This window comes from Pagrus major, chromosome 16 (genome assembly GCF_040436345.1).
Source record: "Pagrus major chromosome 16, Pma_NU_1.0".
NCBI lineage: Eukaryota > Metazoa > Chordata > Actinopteri > Spariformes > Sparidae > Pagrus > Pagrus major.
The window spans coordinates 23956195-23973552 of record NC_133230.1 but is presented as its reverse complement, the minus strand read 5'-3'; the positions used below and the strand labels follow the sequence as shown (position 1 = coordinate 23973552).

At 43.8% G+C, this 17358-nt stretch overlaps 2 protein-coding genes across 5 annotated transcripts; both read left to right on the top strand.

Moving 5' to 3' along the window:
- The first annotated feature begins 2107 nt into the window (after window positions 1-2107).
- On the top strand, window positions 2108-4109 carry LOC141010351 (actin, alpha cardiac muscle). Of its 3 annotated transcripts, XM_073483257.1 has the most exons (8): window positions 2108-2236; window positions 2325-2453; window positions 2594-2704; window positions 2796-2880; window positions 3141-3302; window positions 3391-3582; window positions 3677-3858; window positions 3950-4109. In XM_073483257.1, exons 1-8 carry the CDS (start codon window positions 2108-2110, stop codon window positions 4091-4093), a joined length of 1134 nt encoding a protein of 377 aa, XP_073339358.1. In that variant the 3' UTR covers window positions 4094-4109. The 3 variants fall into 3 exon arrangements, with proteins under 3 accessions (XP_073339358.1, XP_073339360.1, XP_073339359.1); XM_073483259.1 differs by lacking the exon at window positions 2325-2453; XM_073483258.1 differs by lacking the exon at window positions 2594-2704.
- Window positions 4110-10118: 6009 nt separating this feature from the next.
- On the top strand, window positions 10119-17181 carry arhgap11a (Rho GTPase activating protein 11A). Of its 2 annotated transcripts, XM_073482826.1 has the most exons (12): window positions 10119-10787; window positions 11760-11827; window positions 11927-12023; window positions 12114-12370; window positions 12511-12674; window positions 12768-12908; window positions 13102-13176; window positions 13533-13706; window positions 13806-13935; window positions 14135-14243; window positions 14924-15038; window positions 15139-17181. In XM_073482826.1, exons 1-12 carry the CDS (start codon window positions 10659-10661, stop codon window positions 16596-16598), a joined length of 2919 nt encoding a protein of 972 aa, XP_073338927.1. In that variant the 5' UTR covers window positions 10119-10658; the 3' UTR covers window positions 16599-17181. The 2 variants fall into 2 exon arrangements, with proteins under 2 accessions (XP_073338927.1, XP_073338926.1); XM_073482825.1 differs by lacking the exon at window positions 13102-13176.
- Window positions 17182-17358: the final 177 nt, after the last annotated feature.

Genomic DNA, 17358 nt, shown 5'->3' with positions numbered 1-17358 from the left:
ACAAGACGCCGGTGACGCTGGACTGACTGGGTCATCAGAGTGGGTCTTCTTGGTGGTTATGAGCCTAGTTACACCTCGTAAGACGTGATAAGAGGCACATTACAAATGAATGAAGTTCAAATTGTATATAGGCATTCCCATTCATTATGCAACAGAGTGACAAAAAATACAGTACTTTAAAGTGCTGATTGCATGATATTCACACTGTCTTGATTTGTATATGTAATTTCAGGGCTAAAGAGGAATGCAAGTATGCATTGTTAGAAAGCACAAGGTACCATATATGTTCATGAGATAAACTTTCATTTTAAAAAATACTGATTAATCTTTGTGTTCCTTTCAAAAATGAAACTGCATTAATGAGAATTTAAGAGGAATCTTAATCTGTTGCATTAAATAATATAATAAATAAACCAAATGGAGGCAGATGCCTGTATGATAAGCCCCCATGCACTGCCTTTTATTTGACAACTACCAATAATATTCCACATTAACTTCTCTGTTATCAGCATTTCATTCAACTGTGTCAGCCAAGCAGTCTTCCATCCATGTATGTAAAAAACACTTTCCTGGGGCTTGATGATTTTTGCTGGCAGCTCTTATTTGGACTTGTATGAACCCTCAGCCCCGCCCCTGGTCCCTAGACCCGGTCTGGGTCTTATTTAAGGGGCTCCTCTCACCCTCAGCCTTTGTCCCAGTGGAAGCATCCGCCTACCAGTGCAACTTGGTGAGTCCATTTCCCGGCTTGTTTCTCTGAGTCACTGAGCGTGTCTGTGTCACTTGTGTGATTACTGTCAGAGTCTATTAATTGTGCTTTGAGCTGATGATACATAGATGAATGAATGGATGAGTGCTGAGCAGGGTTACAACTGGAGTAACTGGTTATCCTACATTGATTGCCATTGGATTTTAAAGTTAACATTATAAGATTAGATTTTCTGTGGAAGCATAGACAGAACTTTACATATTGTATCTCAAGCATATTATATGGTTTTCCTTGGATCAGTGCTCAAAAAGCTGAGGAGAAGCTGACCAAATCCACCTATGCTTGAATGAATGAAGTTAAGAGGCAGCTGAGGCATGGAGCCATGTAGTAAAACGGTGTCCCGACAGATGGGTGCTGGCCTGGCTCTCAGTCAACCTCTCGCAGACCTGAAATAGCAGGAGATGCATGTGTCACTTGTTTCACTCCGTTAAGCAAACTGGGGGTGCTGAGCTTAAAATAGCTCACAGGTTGGCTCTGTTATGCCCCTTTTTGGTGCTACCTCAGCAGCTCTGAGATGTCCCAGGAACAATCGTGACTGTGAAGATATGTTATCAGTAGTGGTCCAACAAGGTTAGCACCAAAATAGCACCCAGAGGCATGTTTTAATTAGCTGCCTATACATAGCACCCATTGAGGTGTGTTAGTGTTTGAAGGTGATAATAAGTCCAGAGCAGTTGAGATAGTGTTGGCAGGTCTTTAAATACCATCTAGATCCCTGCTAATGCATGTATTAAAGGTGCACTATGTAGTTTTGGGGATGAAAGAGAAAGATCTTCATTGACTGTTTTTTTATGTTTAAACAAACTTTCTTCATTTTCATGACTGAATAAACAAACTACCTTTAAAGGACAACACAATTTCATACTGTTTATGTGGCGGACCCTGCCACCTTTCTAGCTTCAAAAAGTGTTATTATTATTAATTATAATAACTATTCTCAGTTATAAGAAACAGGGGGCAGAATATGAAGGGGTGCTATGTATAGACAGCTAATTAAACATGCCTCTGGGTGCTAATACAATATTAATTTTATTAGTACCTTATTAATATTGTACATATCAAAATTCTGAGTTCGAATTCCTTCTCTAAAATGACAGCCTGCCCCTTTAATCATGTGCATGATTTATTGATTATGTCACTGACTCCTCCAGATATAGCAGGTCTAGTCATCACATCATCAGCCACTCCAGCGATAAAGTGTCTGTGATTGTTCAATTATAACAGGCCTTTGTGCTTCGTATTCCATGAGAGGCAGTTTAGACAGCTGTTCCTTCCTAACACCCAGCCTAAACCTTCTCACCCCTCCCTCAAAATTTCAGACCAGCCCAGTAAAGCCTAATCATGTGTGACGACGATGAGACTACCGCCCTTGTGTGCGACAATGGCTCTGGCTTGGTCAAGGCTGGATTTGCCGGAGATGACGCTCCCCGTGCTGTCTTCCCTTCCATTGTTGGAAGGCCCCGCCATCAGGTAGGCTTCAATCTGTCCCTGCCAAATCAAAAGCAAGAGCAGCTTCGACTTCCGATATCTTATGCTCCTCTTATGTTTCTTCCCTCAGGGTGTGATGGTGGGTATGGGTCAGAAGGACAGCTACGTAGGTGATGAGGCTCAGAGCAAGAGGGGTATCCTGACCCTGAAGTACCCCATCGAGCACGGCATCATCACCAACTGGGATGACATGGAGAAGGTCCGTGTTGACAGTCAGACTCATTTACAACATTCGTGGCAGCTGACCCTTCCGCATCCCTGAGAATTCACAGCCATCGTGAAGGCTGCTTGTTGTTTCAGGCCAGACATCAACAGCTGTTCTTTTCCTTCCTCTGATAGATCTGGCACCACACCTTTTACAATGAGCTGCGTGTGGCCCCTGAGGAGCACCCCACCCTGCTCACTGAGGCCCCCCTCAACCCCAAAGCCAACAGGGAGAAGATGACCCAGGTACTTTATAGTCACTACTCTCCGCTGAGTTATCATATACTTGCTCTTGAGTGGAGATGAATCTTTCATATTCTGCTCCCTTTTTTTGCAGATCATGTTTGAGACCTTCAACGTTCCTGCCATGTACGTGGCCATCCAGGCTGTGCTGTCCCTGTACGCCTCCGGTCGTACCACCGGTCAGTACACTGCAGCTTTTTCACATAAAGCAATGAGCTAACATAAGAGGGGACACTGTTGAACCATCTGGTCAGATACTTGTCTCATTGTCAACTGGAGGTGTTAATCTCTCTCCAGCCGACTGTGTGCCATGTGAATTCAGCAGCATTGTAAAGTTTATGATGTGAGACATACTTGAAGAGCACAAACTTAACTGCCAATCCTCAACCTCACAGGCATGCATAGCTGAATAACTATGGTTCCTTTCTGCTTGCTAAAGGTATCGTGCTGGACTCTGGTGATGGTGTGACCCACAACGTCCCCATCTATGAGGGTTACGCTCTGCCCCACGCCATCATGCGTCTGGATCTGGCCGGTCGCGACCTGACTGACTACCTGATGAAGATCTTGACTGAGCGTGGCTACTCCTTTGTCACAACCGGTAGGTTGTATCATGATTAATTTGTTTAATGTGCATGCAAGAGGTGTGCAAGTGTTGTTTCTCAACATGTGAACTTTCTGTCCCTTAGCCGAGCGTGAGATCGTGCGCGACATCAAGGAGAAGCTGTGCTACGTGGCTCTTGACTTTGAGAATGAGATGGCCACCGCTGCCTCCTCCTCCTCCCTGGAGAAGAGCTACGAGCTGCCCGACGGTCAGGTCATCACCATTGGAAATGAGCGTTTCCGTTGCCCAGAGACCCTCTTCCAGCCTTCTTTCATTGGTGAGGAACTGATTGAATTTGTTTTTTGATAGACAGAAGACATGCAGCATTCTGTCTCAGACAAATCTCATCTTTTGTGCTTGTCCTCTACCAGGTATGGAGTCTGCTGGTATCCATGAGACCGCCTACAACAGCATCATGAAGTGTGACATTGACATCCGTAAGGACCTGTATGCCAACAATGTGCTGTCCGGTGGTACCACCATGTACCCTGGTATTGCTGACCGTATGCAGAAGGAGATCACAGCCCTGGCCCCAAGCACCATGAAGATTAAGGTGAGATAACAGCAAAGGTTTTATGTTATCAAATCAAGACAAAGTGAATTAGCATTCATTAAAACTCAAATGTTGTTTATTTGTTATCTAGATCATTGCTCCACCTGAGAGGAAGTACTCCGTCTGGATCGGTGGCTCCATCCTGGCTTCCCTGTCCACCTTCCAGCAGATGTGGATCAGCAAGCAGGAGTACGATGAGGCAGGCCCCTCCATTGTCCACAGGAAGTGCTTCTAAACACACAACCAACCGCCTTTCGTCCATGCATTTGTACGTTGTTGTCTCCTGTATATATATGTGTATGTTCTGTAATAAAGATAAGCCCTTGTGAGAGTATCTCCTGTACTGTTTTTGACCGGCAGAAAACAAGCAGCATGAGCAGATAAATGCAGGGATTTGGATAACTTTGTGGAGTTAAACAATGCATACATATATACATATATACATATATGTATATATATATATATCATTTCAAATTATTTTTGGACCCCTGTCTACCATTTTAAAAACATGCAGCCTACTGTTCTTATACCCAAATAGCAGTCACATCAGCATCAACATGTTAGCATCTTTTTAACTTCAGATCATCATCATAAACCAGACAATACAGCGGATAAACATTGACAAAGAACTGTTACTTCAAGCAAATAGAAAGTTAAAGTTCAGGGAGATAGAGGTTGTGATCTAAAGACACTCTTCTGCTTTGTCTTTTAGATATTGCCAATTTTCAGAATTTACCTTGAGATTTACCTTTTCCACTGGTTTTCTCAATTTGTATTCACTCCTTGTCCATTCAACCATGGTCTGTCATGCTCACCGCTCTGCTAGTACACAAAATAATGAGTGACTGTCATTATGTAGTGTGACACCTGTGTACACCACCTCCCTGTGTGATCCTGTGTCATGCCACTCCACCCACACTGGTATGCTCAAGAGTTTGCTGAAACATGGATGGTGATGCTTCCACCTAGTGGTTGAAGACAGTAGTGAACATTTACTTTTACTTGAGAAACATTTACTGGTGTACTTACCTTTTTGGGAGTTACATTTATTAGTTATGAAGATGACTGTGTATAAAAATATAAAGATTATGTTAATAGGCTGCAGTGTCTAGCAGAATGGGATGTGAAGAAAGGAGGGACAGCTGTCATCGAGGAGTGATATTGACCAAATTCACTGTACACGCACCTGGTTTCCTCTACTATTAATGCTGAAAAGACAGAGAATGTAACCCCTCCCAATCCAGAGTTACAGGGTGCAGTCACTTTTCGGCAGGCCCTGCCAAAAAGTGACTGCACCCTGTAACTCTGGATTGCAAGGAGTGATATTGACCAAATTCACTGTACATGCACCTGGTTTCCTCTACTATTAATGCTGAAAAGACAGAGAATGTAACCTCTCCCAATCCAGAGTTACAGGGTGCAGTCACTTTTCGGCAGGGCCTGCCAAAAAGTGACTGCACCCTGTAACTCTGGATTGCAAGGAGTGATATTGACCAAATTCACTGTACATGCACCTGGTTTCCTCTACTATTAATGCTGAAAAGACAGAGAATGTAACCCCTCCCAATCCACTTTTCGGCAGAGCCTGCCAAAAAGTGACTGCACCCTGTAACTCTGGATTGCAAGGAGTGATATTGACCAAATTCACTGTACATGCACCTGGTTTCTTCTACTATTAATGCTGAAAAGACAGAGAATGTAACCCCTCCCAATCCAGAGTTACAGGGTGCAGTCACTTTTCGGCAGGCCCTGCCGAAAAGTGACTGCACCCTGTAAGTCCTTATTGCAAGGAGTGATATTGACCAAATTCACTGTACATGCACCTGGTTTCCTCTACTATTAATGCTGAAAAGACAGAGAATGTAACCCCTCCCAATCCAGAGTTACAGGGTGCAGTCACTTTTTGGCAGGCCCTGCCGAAAAGTGACTGCACCCTGTAAGTCCTTATTGCAAGGAGTGATATTGACCAAATTCACTGTCCATGCACCTGGTTTCCTCTACTATTAATGCTGAAAAGACAGAGAATGTAACCCCTCCCAATCCAGAGTTACAGGGTGCAGTCACTTTTCGGCAGAGCCTGTAAGTCCTTATTGCAAGGAGTGATATTGACCAAATTCACTGTACATGCACCTGGTTTCCTCTACTATTAATGCTGAAAAGACAGAGAATGTAACCCCTCCCAATCCAGAGTTACAGGGTGCAGTCACTTTTTGGCAGGCCCTGCCGAAAAGTGACTGCACCCTGTAAGTCCTTATTGCAAGGAGTGATATTGACCAAATTCACTGTCCATGCACCTGGTTTCCTCTACTATTAATGCTGAAAAGACAGAGAATGTAACCCCTCCCAATCCAGAGTTACAGGGTGCAGTCACTTTTCGGCAGGCCCTGCCGAAAAGTGACTGCACCCTGTAAGTCCTTATTGCAAGGAGTGATATTGACCAAATTCACTGTACATGCACCTGGTTTCCTCTACTACTAATGCCGAAAAGACAGAGAATGTAACCCCTCCCAATCCAGAGTTACAGGGTGCAGTCACTTTTCGGCAGGCCCTGCCAAAAAGTGACTGCACCCTGTAACTCTGGATTGCAAGGAGTGATATTGACCAAATTCACTGTACATGCACCTGGTTTCCTCTACTATTAATGCTGAAAAGACAGAGAATGTAACCCCTCCCAATCCAGAGTTACAGGGTGCAGTCACTTTTCGGCAGGCCCTGCCGAAAAGTGACTGCACCCTGTAAGTCCTTATTGCAAGGAGTGATATTGACCAAATTCACTGTACATGCACCTGGTTTCCTCTACTATTAATGCTGAAAAGACAGAGAATGTAACCCCTCCCAATCCAGAGTTACAGGGTGCAGTCACTTTTTGGCAGGCCCTGCCGAAAAGTGACTGCACCCTGTAAGTCCTTATTGCAAGGAGTGATATTGACCAAATTCACTGTCCATGCACCTGGTTTCCTCTACTATTAATGCTGAAAAGACAGAGAATGTAACCCCTCCCAATCCAGAGTTACAGGGTGCAGTCACTTTTCGGCAGGCCCTGCCGAAAAGTGACTGCACCCTGTAAGTCCTTATTGCAAGGAGTGATATTGACCAAATTCACTGTACATGCACCTGGTTTCCTCTACTACTAATGCTGAAAAGACAGAGAATGTAACCCCTCCCAATCCAGAGTTACAGGGTGCAGTCACTTTTCGGCAGGCCCTGCCGAAAAGTGACTGCACCCTGTAAGTCCTTATTGCAAGGAGTGATATTGACCAAATTCACTGTACATGCACCTGGTTTCCTCTACTATTAATGCTGAAAAGACAGAGAATGTAACCCCTCCCAATCCAGAGTTACAGGGTGCAGTCAAAAGTGACTGCACCCTGTAACTCTGGATTGCAAGGAGTGATATTGACCAAATTCACTGTACACGCACCTGGTTTCCTCTACTATTAATGCTGAAAAGACAGAGAATGTAACCCCTCCCAATCCAGAGTTACAGGGTGCAGTCACTTTTCGGCAGGCCCTGCCAAAAAGTGACTGCACCCTGTAACTCTGGATTGCAAGGAGTGATATTGACCAAATTCACTGTACACGCACCTGGTTTCCTCTACTATTAATGCTGAAAAGACAGAGAATGTAACCCCTCCCAATCCAGAGTTACAGGGTGCAGTCACTTTTCGGCAGGCCCTGCCGAAAAGTGACTGCACCCTGTAAGTCCTTATTGCAAGGAGTGATATTGACCAAATTCACTGTACATGCACCTGGTTTCCTCTACTATTAATGCTGAAAAGACAGAGAATGTAACCCTCCCAATCCAGAGTTACAGGGTGCAGTCACTTTTTGGCAGGCCCTGCCGAAAAGTGACTGCACCCTGTAACTCTGGATTGCAAGGAGTGATATTGACCAAATTCACTGTACACGCACCTGGTTTCCTCTACTATTAATGCTGAAAAGACAGAGAATGTAACCCCTCCCAATCCAGAGTTACAGGGTGCAGTCACTTTTCGGCAGGCCCTGCCAAAAAGTGACTGCACCCTGTAAGTCCTTATTGCAAGGAGTGATATTGACCAAATTCACTGTACATGCACCTGGTTTCCTCTACTATTAATGCTGAAAAGACAGAGAATGTAACCCCTCCCAATCCAGAGTTACAGGGTGCAGTCACTTTTCGGCAGGCCCTGCCAAAAAGTGACTGCACCCTGTAAGTCCTTATTGCAAGGAGTGATATTGACCAAATTCACTGTACATGCACCTGGTTTCCTCTACTATTAATGCTGAAAAGATAGAGAATGTAACCCCTCCCAATCCAGAGTTACAGGGTGCAGTCACTTTTCGGCAGGGCCTGCCGGAAAGTGACTGCACAGTGACACAGTGATATTAACCAAATTCACTGTACGTGCACCTGGCAAACACAGAGAATGTTATGCAGAATGTAAAGGCAATCCGTTAGTTAGCCTACAGTTCTATATATACTGCATTATTGTATTCATAATTATGCTCTTAAAAGTACAAGTTATCCAAAAAGTTACTTAAGTAAATGTAATGAAGTAAATGTAAATCGTTATTACCCACCTCTGATAGCACTTACTAATTTCTTAGTATGTGTTATATGATTGCTATCTAATGTGACGTGGAAACACTCCTGCATTCTTTTCTGCATTGATTTCCTAATCCTCGTTATAAAATCACTGAAACAGGGATATTGAATTATGACTTTATTTATAGATCCAAGCGGTGTAAAATCACATTGCAACAACGATAACAACAACAACAACAACAATAAAAGTGGCAAGGTAAAGCATCTACCCTCATCAATTGTTGACAACTAGCCTACATTATGGAAACATCAGGTTACTTTTTTTATCTGCGCCGTTCTTTTTCCGTAGCCTCTTCACTTGGGCTACAGGACTGCACAGTAAAAAAAACATTTCTCTCGGTGCTGCGTCTGCCAGCTGACCCGTAGTAGACCTACGCCCACTTCCTCTGAACTGATGCGCGTTCCCGTCGGGGGCAGTCGTTTTTCGGCAAGCAGTCTCTTTTCGGCACTACACCGGTCTGTGTCAGCAGCTGTCAAAGGGATGCAGATTTTGGCAGAATATATTGGAAACTACCACAAAAAAACAACGATGCAGCTACAACAGAGACTAGGAGACTCTTTACGATTCTCACCGAGTTATTTCCCAATTTCACACGACCTGAAGCGACACAGTACCTGCGAGTCTCATAAGAAACGTGTGGCTCAAAAAGATACGAGCCAATCTATGAAAACATTCCTCCTGAAACCCAAAGATGACTGCCAGACAGATAAGATAACAGCAGCTGAAATCACCAGCATTTACCACGGTGTGCAGCACTCCCAGCCATACAGGTCAGCAGACTGAGGTTGTAAGCTAGCACCCGTCATTTTCCCAGACTCGGAGATGGCAAAAAAAAAAAAAGCCATGTGGTCGAACAAAATCAGCAGCTGTAGTTCCAGATGTGCTCGCACCTGCCTCCGTGGAGAGATGTTTGAGAGAATTAAAAACACTAATGGGTCCCCCACGAAGTGAAAGAAACACACACGATGCTTCTAAAATATAAACAAGGCTGCTTAAACTGTAATAATTAAGTCCTTCACATGGTAAATAAAGGTCTTACCTGTAACCTGTATAGTCCTATTGTGTGCTACTAAATCAACCAGAAGGTAAAGCGTAGATGTTATGAGCTACCAGACAGAATAGAAATGTTTATTTTTTAAAGTTAGATAGACAATATATCAACATTTTAGACTACGTCCATAAATTGGTGACGTGTCCCACATTGTCCCACACAAACATACCCTATGTCCCACATTTGGCTTATTTGGATCTGGTCACCCTATTTTTCTATACAGTCCTCTCACTCTGTGTGATCTCAAAAAACATGAATATTGTTTTCATTTCCAAAGCATCATCAGATAGTTTACACAGTGACTATACATCATGTGCCAGAAGCATAAAAACAGGTTGAAAGATATTACATCCGATAATAGTTACAACTTAATCAAAAATGGGCGTTTGTTTGTTACAATGTGTACAACATGATCCTGTAAGTCCAACGTTGCTTCCCATTTTAAAGGTGCGACTAGTTTCTATCACAGAGTCAACCGGTTGAAAAGAGGCGTCCACTTTAGCGTTGATCTGGTGCAACGGAAACCGCCCCGCCCAGCGGGGCTGCTCTGGGCAATAAAACACGCGCTCTAGAGAATGCTATTCGAGCGGTTTCAGCCAATCAGAGCGCATAACGTAGGGAGCGCCTCTGTTTGAATACTCTGCGGAAACAGCAGCCTTGCAAACGATTTGACGAGCGAAACATAGCACAATGCGGTTAGCTAGCTAAGTAATTAAGAAGTAAGAAGTACGTTTGAGACCAGGTAGACAGTCATTTCAAGTCGTGTGACACCGAGAAGCTCTTTCGTGTTTTCCGCGTGAGGGTTTTTAATGAGCGAATGCGAGTCGTTAACCTAGCTGGCTAACGTTAGCTAGCTAACTGCATTGCAGCTAAAGCCAGCACTGTCACGTTTATCGAGTCGTTTACATCTCTATGGGACTGAGCACCTTTGTAGTTTTTACTATTGAGGGGACGGTCGGCTGTTGTTTGTGAAGATCGGGCGTCTCGTGAGCAGTTAACGTGAGGATGACTTAGCAGAAGTTTGGAGAAAGTGAAGTTGGAAAGGTTCGTGTCAGGACAGAACTTGCATAACTGCGGATGTCAAGTTTGCGTTGGTCCTGACAGAAGAGAGTGGACGAAGTGTGTTTTTAAGGTCTTTTGGAAGTACAAGATAGAAGTGTAAAATGAAAGTCATGGAGAAGAATGTGATGCGTTTAGTGGCTGTGCAGCATCTCCGCACAGCGTACGGGATAAAGACAAAGAACTGGAACAAAAACAAAGCAGCCAGCTGCAAGTCTGCAGCCAGCAGCTCGGTAAGTAAAGGAAAACTTTAACCAGTGTAACTTAGCATAATTTACTTATTTTATTTGTGACTTGATAACAGTCTGTTATGGCAGATTCAGCAAGTTCACACAGTATCAGCCTTGGACATACTATTGTTAATCTGTTGAATCAGATTAGCATATTACTGAAAGCATGCCCCCACTGATGAAACCCATTTGTTCACAGGCTGTTGTCACCCCATGTCAGTCAGTGCAGATGCTTTGTTTGGCTGTTCTCGTGATTATTCACACCATAAACTTCTTTACCAGCAACAAAAAGCCAAGTCTAACAAAACACAAAAAGGGCAATGTTTTCTCATAAATCTTTGTGGCACTTTCTTGTGGACTTTTGGACATTTTGGCAAGCAAAGCCCATACTTTAGCAAGACCATAACTGAATTTAATGTCGGTTGATTTTCAAATGAACTCTGAAAGCCTTGTTTCTTCCTGTGCACGTCACTCATGGCTAACAGGAGTCACAAGATTTGTTGGAAGAGACTTTGTGACGTTTTCAAATGAATGCTGAACTTCTGCATTTGTAGGGAATGCCCTAAGATGTGGTAAGAGACAGCACACTTGAACTCAGACTTGGTGAAGAAATGTTGAACCGAAATTAAGTAATTCTTCTTCTCTAAAAAACACACTGAACAGATTAAGATCTTTGAGGTTAAAAGCCAACATTAAGTGGCTGTTGTAGCTTTTATCGTTGTTCTCAGAAACAATAGGAATGTTTGGCTGCCAGCCATCAAACTGACCCATAAGCATTTTTAATATAGCAGTAAAAAAAAAAAAAAAACATGACTGAGGCAAATACCTCAGGTCCGTGATGCTGCTGGCACGCGATTTTAGAATGAATTACCAGCCGACAGGACATTTTTCCTCCTCCTTATCGTGTAGCCTGTTTAAATGTGATCAATATTGGATTTTAATGTCCTATTTTTCATTGTTTGATTGTTCCCTCAGACAAAGGTTTTCGGGGTGTCCCTGGAGAACTTACCGTACTATAATATGGAATGTGGGAGCGTGCCAAGGCAAGTCGAAATGCTTATTTACTTGAGCTTACATTTGGCAAGTCATTTCATGTCCTACCTTGTACATTTTGTGCTAATGAGATTTCCCTACCCTCTTAGCTTTCTGGTCGACGCATGCATGAAACTGCTGGCGCACGTCGACACCGAGGGCCTGTTCAGAAAATCTGGCTCTGTCATTCGCCTGAAAGCGCTCAGGGTGAGTGATGGCTGAAGTCGACCTTGTATTCACTGAGGGCCCTTGACTCTGAGAAAGGTCTAACACAACAGAGCTGTTTTGTTTGTTCAGGCAAAATTGGACGCTGGTGAGGAGTGCTTGTCCACTGCACTCCCCTGTGATGTGGCCGGTCTGGTGAAGCAGTTCTTCAGGGAGCTGCCGGAGCCGGTGCTGACCACAGAGCTGCAGGAGGCCTTTCTCAAGGCCCAGCAGCTCCCCACAGTGGAGGACAGGACGTCTGCCACCATTCTGCTGTCCTGTGTGCTGCCAGACAGAAACCTAACCGCCCTGCGTCACTTTTTTGACTTCCTCAACAACGTGTCTAAGAGGTGCCAGAGTTTAATTTAGTTGGATTCTTCTCTCTGGATTATTATGAAGCATCCATCCCTTGTTTAAGATGTTTTTTTTCTTCATCTTTTTATCTTGGTCTTCATAAAAACATTACTGTTTTTTCTTTGTTTAATCACAGGAGTGCAGAGAATAAGATGGACAGCAGTAATTTGTCTGTAATCTTGGCCCCAAACCTCCTTCACTTTGGAGACGGTACAGAGAAGATGAACGCCAACACCGAGAGACGCCTCAAGCTGCAGGCAGCCATAGTACACTGCTTCATAGAGAATGCCCACAGCTTTGGTATGACCTGACTTGAGGCATTTTACCTGCAAGTCATAGTGTTATTCCGTACTGTAGCTTTTTAGCTAATATTTGACTGTCTGTGTGTCCCAGGTGTGTTGCCACAGTGTCTTCAAGAGAAAATTCCAGCCATGATGGGCTGTGAGGCGGGAGTTCTGTCCCCTACTCATGATGAACTTGAGGAGCTGGACTTGAACTCGGGGATGAAGAAGAGACACAGACGCAGCTTTGGAGGTAAGACTATTATTTGTTTGGTGAAAACTGTAACTCATCTGGTGCAACCACTCTGGAAATATTTTGTGACAGTAGACAGACATATCCATGTAAAATAGAGCCCTGTATCGCATTACCAATGAATGAATAATGTTTTGCAGCAGCTTTAGTCAGTAAATACTGTTTCTATGGTCCGGTTTGTCTCATATTTCAGATATGGTCAATGGTGCTCTGAATAAGATAAAAACTAATAGAACACCAACAAAAGCCCCCCAGTCAGACAGTTTTGGTAGGTACTGTGGTCGGATGAGATGATGTTGCCTGTCATATAGCATGATGATACTGAAGTAATCCATCTGCTGTGCACATAAAACAATGAGCTTTCTGTCTTCTGGAGCGCTTCAAATAAAATAGATTCACATTGGCCTTGATCATGAATAAGAAGTCATATGAATGATGTGAAATTATGCCTGGTTTCAAATGTCTTGTCTTTGCTTTTCTGCCTTCCATTTGCATGGATCATCCTTTACAATGAATGCTAATTCTCAGTGCCTTGGCTCAGAATCATCTTTGCAATGCTTTTAAATACAAAAACGGCAAATCCTGCGCATTCAAAGACATTAATTCTCTTCTGATTTTTGCCAGTCTTTTCCTCCGCAACTCCTGTGATTGCAACGCCTTCCTCAAAACGAAAGCTTCCTCTGGAATCTGGTCACTCTTTTGGATTCTCGAACAAGAAACGTAGATCTGTCAAAAAGAACCTTGGGATTGATTTACTTCCAAATTCTTTGTTCAGCGGCACTTCCACTCCTGGATCAGGTATTGATGAGTGTTTAATCAAATGGGCATCAACTGTTGTGCTATCTTGAAAGCTTGTGGGTAAGTTAACATATTTTTTCCCCCTTCTATATATTGTAGCTTACAGTGCTTCAGGGGTGTTGGAGTCTTCCCAGAATATCCTGTCGCCGGCAGGCAGGTCTAGAAGGCAATCGGCTACGTCTGTAAGGAGGAAGAGCCGGCGACTCAGCAACAGACATGCTGTCAACAGGTACACATTTATTTCTTCCTCCTGCTATCCTTAAATTTCTTGTTATTTGTCTCTTATGGAGAGATGCATTTTGCCACACAGCCATGCATTTCCCACTATGCTTCACTATACAGTGAGATAAGAGTTCTGAAATATTATCCTCAGAGTTGCATGGTACTGACTCATCTCATGTTGATAATTGTTTTAATATCTGTTTCAGAGTTGAATCTGGGAAGGCTGGCTGTTTTTCTCCCAAAGCCGGCAAAAAAGAAGCACCACGCAAATCTCTGCGCTTGCGTTTTAGCCTGGGGAAGAGCAGCAAAGACGCTGTAAGTGTGGTTGCGTCTCAGACTTCACATTCCTCTGGTTCACAGATAAAATGGCGTTAATCAAGCGCATCCAGGCATTCAAATGCTGTAATTAACTGTATTAAAATCGAGTAACACATTTGCACATAGGATGTTTTATGTTGGGGTAAATTGTTGCACACTAGCACTTTTTTCATTGTGTAACATTCTAAGTTTACTTTCAGTAGCTAACACATTTAAGCTAATGCATGCATGGCTTATAAAGGACCTGTACTTCTCATGTTACTGAATAAATTGTTGTATGGTACAAAGCCATAGGATACTCCCTGTGCCCAATTTTCAGTGATTTACAATGTTAAACACTCAGGTGAAAGAATGTGATTATATATCAGTAAATACATCAAATATATTGTAAGCTGTTGGGGTACACAAGATGAGCTGTTTAACTTTCTAATGCTCTTTAGTCAATGTATATTCTTCACTTAATAAAAGGTTGCTGACCAACGAATCTGATATCTTGTTTCTTCTGAGTGATTTTTGTCATCCTCTGAAGAACTAACCTCAACAGTTAACAATATTAACATATTAATGGTGCATTTTGGGTAACATCTATGGGGTCCTCTTTAACCAAATAATACCCTCAAGCTTAATCCTCCTACTTTCTTTCATCTTCCATTTCTCATTCCATGCTGGTGATAAAGGGATCTGAGTCCATCGGCTGGCGACTTGCCACTCAGGAGAGCACCACCAGTTTTCGTTTCACCAAAGAGACTGAGTTCAGTCCGTCAGTTCAGCCTAGAAAGGCTGAATCCAAAAGTGAGTAACAAATAAAGAAATCAAGCGAAGAAACTTAAAAAAAAAAAAAAAGAAGTATTTTTAGTTGTAATATCTGCTAATATTCCACTTTGTTTTCCAGGCTCCAAGTACATCAGTAAGTCAGAAGACAACTTGCTGACCCCCCAGTGTGACTCAAGTGTCCACCATACCTCGTGGAGTGGGGAGACTCCTGTCGGAGCCCAGGCTTTCGGCGGAGGATCTTTCACGGACACGCCTATGAACATGTGCCTAAAGAGCGGCTACAAGTCTGAACCAGCCATCGTCGTATCAAAGCCCCCAGCGGTAGCCAGCCTTCCTAAGAAGCTGTGTTGTGCTTCCAGTGCCGAGAGCCTGGAGAGCGAGAGCTCCATCACTGAGGCCCAGAGCCTGACTGGTCCCACCCTGCTGAAAATAAAGACCCTCACAGAGTTGGGCAGTGATCTCCAGGCTGCCATCCAGGAGCCCTGCAGCTCCACGGGGACAGACCAAACCAAACTATCAGACAGCATCCTGCTCCCTCCACCTAAGACTCCTACCGTCCTCCAGGCCTCAAGGTTCCCAGCTCAGCAGAGCCTTCTGGCTGACGATCAGAACATTACCTTTGGCCAGATTGAAATTGCGGCTTTGTCACCTCTGCATATTGATAGTGTAATTTTTGAGTCTGGTGTTTACTGTAGTCCAGTAGCAAAGGCTGATAAAGGTTTTCCATGTGCTGCTCCCACCAGTAGCCACAGCAGCTTTACTGTGGAAGAGAGTGACCGGGAGGTGGGGCAGGTGAACTGCAGCAGGTTGATTGAAGCTCTGGACATCCAGAGTCCTGCTCTCTTCAGAGTGGGCGTCACCTCCGGCCTGCAGTCCACTCCATACAAGCTGGACCTAGAACTCGGAGATGAGATCGGTACTATAGCCAGTTCGGTACATGAAAGCGATGAATCGTCCCAAGAGATTGGTACCAAAATCCAAAACCAGCAACCCCTCTCGCCACGCAGCCTGGAGACCGAGAAGCGTAGGGTGGCAGAACACATCGAACACTTCAACAAGCTCACCCTTCATTCTCCCAGAGGCCCCAAGGCCTCACACATCCGATCGCCGCTCAAGTTCCAGCGCACCCCGGTACGTCAGACTGTCCGCAGGATGAACTCTCTCCTAGGAGACAACAGGAGACCCACCAGAAATGCAAAACTCCTCACCAGTCAGAGCAGTCCAGTGGTGAAGGCAGTGAGCATGGAAAGCGGCCTCTCCCCTCACCCACAGCTTCAGCCCTACCAGGAAGATGCACAGGTGGGACCGTCCCTCAGCGTTCAGTCCATAAAGAGACCACCACCAGTCCCACCCAAAAAGCCAAGCACTTTGGCCCGTAAAGCAAAGGTCTGTGCTCTGGGCGACGTCACAAACAAGGTCCAACCAAAGACCAAAATGGCCTCTTCTGAACCAGCAGGAGCTCAGAAGCCTCTTGTGCAGCAGGTAGTGGAGAAGGACATGACCCATTACAGAGGTTCACCTAGAAACCCTCTGAACCAAGGACGACTGCTGTCTGCTACCAAGCCTGTAGATTTATAGTCCCAAATCTTTTTTGCCTTTTAAATTTCCTCGTCGCTATGCAGGTCTGTCTGCTAGGACAACATGACAAACATTCCCTCTTATGTCATCCACATTTTCAGGGGTCTTAATTTATTTCTAAATTAGGTAGGTGCTGTTTGTGTTGAGTTAGGGCCTTAATGGGAGCTGTTCATATGCCTTATGTTTAGAAGTGAAGTCTCGACACACATCAGCCTATAAGATTATGTCGCATAGTGTTTAGACTGTAGTGTGCAGGCCAGATTTTGAGTGTGATTGATGGTATGACTGGAAATGTTTAGATCAAGTCTTTTATTTATGCTTTTTTTATATCTAATCCTTAGTTAGATGTTTTTACAAAAATGTTTACTGAAGTTGCAGCTTTGTCTTCATTAAAGAATATTTTCTTACTGTATCGTCATGAACAGAAGGTAAGAAGTGCGCCTTTTGTTGGATTTAAAAAAAAAAAAGAAAGCCGAGCAGTATTGATCATGTCTATCTCAGACTATTAATTTCAAACCGCCAGTAAAATAACTTTGCCATGTGAACCGCTTCAGACAAATAAAATCAAAGGGCATGTGCTGTATGTTTGTCTTCACTTGAATTCTTCTGGTTTGGATAATTAGCACTTGTTGGAGCCACAAGGGGGAGTCGTACAACCACTGCTGCAACCACATCACACTGAGGAATGATTTCAAAAACCAGAGGTTGCAATAACTGTTTAGGCTGACCTGTTGCAACTACACTCCGGATGAAATTCTTA

Bases quoted from the DNA above. Each gene is read 5' to 3' on its own strand.
- LOC141010351 (XM_073483257.1), top strand. From the start codon at position 2,108: ATGTGTGACGACGATGAGACTACCGCCCTTGTGTGCGACAATGGCTCT. The intron at 2,237-2,324 runs GTAGGCTTCAAT...TTCTTCCCTCAG, and splicing joins TTGGAAGGCCCCGCCATCAG to GGTGTGATGGTGGGTATGGG. The intron at 2,705-2,795 runs GTACTTTATAGT...CTTTTTTTGCAG, and splicing joins ACAGGGAGAAGATGACCCAG to ATCATGTTTGAGACCTTCAA.
- arhgap11a (XM_073482826.1), top strand. From the start codon at position 10,659: ATGAAAGTCATGGAGAAGAATGTGATGCGTTTAGTGGCTGTGCAGCAT. The intron at 10,788-11,759 runs GTAAGTAAAGGA...TTGTTCCCTCAG, and splicing joins AGTCTGCAGCCAGCAGCTCG to ACAAAGGTTTTCGGGGTGTC. The intron at 11,828-11,926 runs GCAAGTCGAAAT...CTACCCTCTTAG, and splicing joins GAATGTGGGAGCGTGCCAAG to CTTTCTGGTCGACGCATGCA.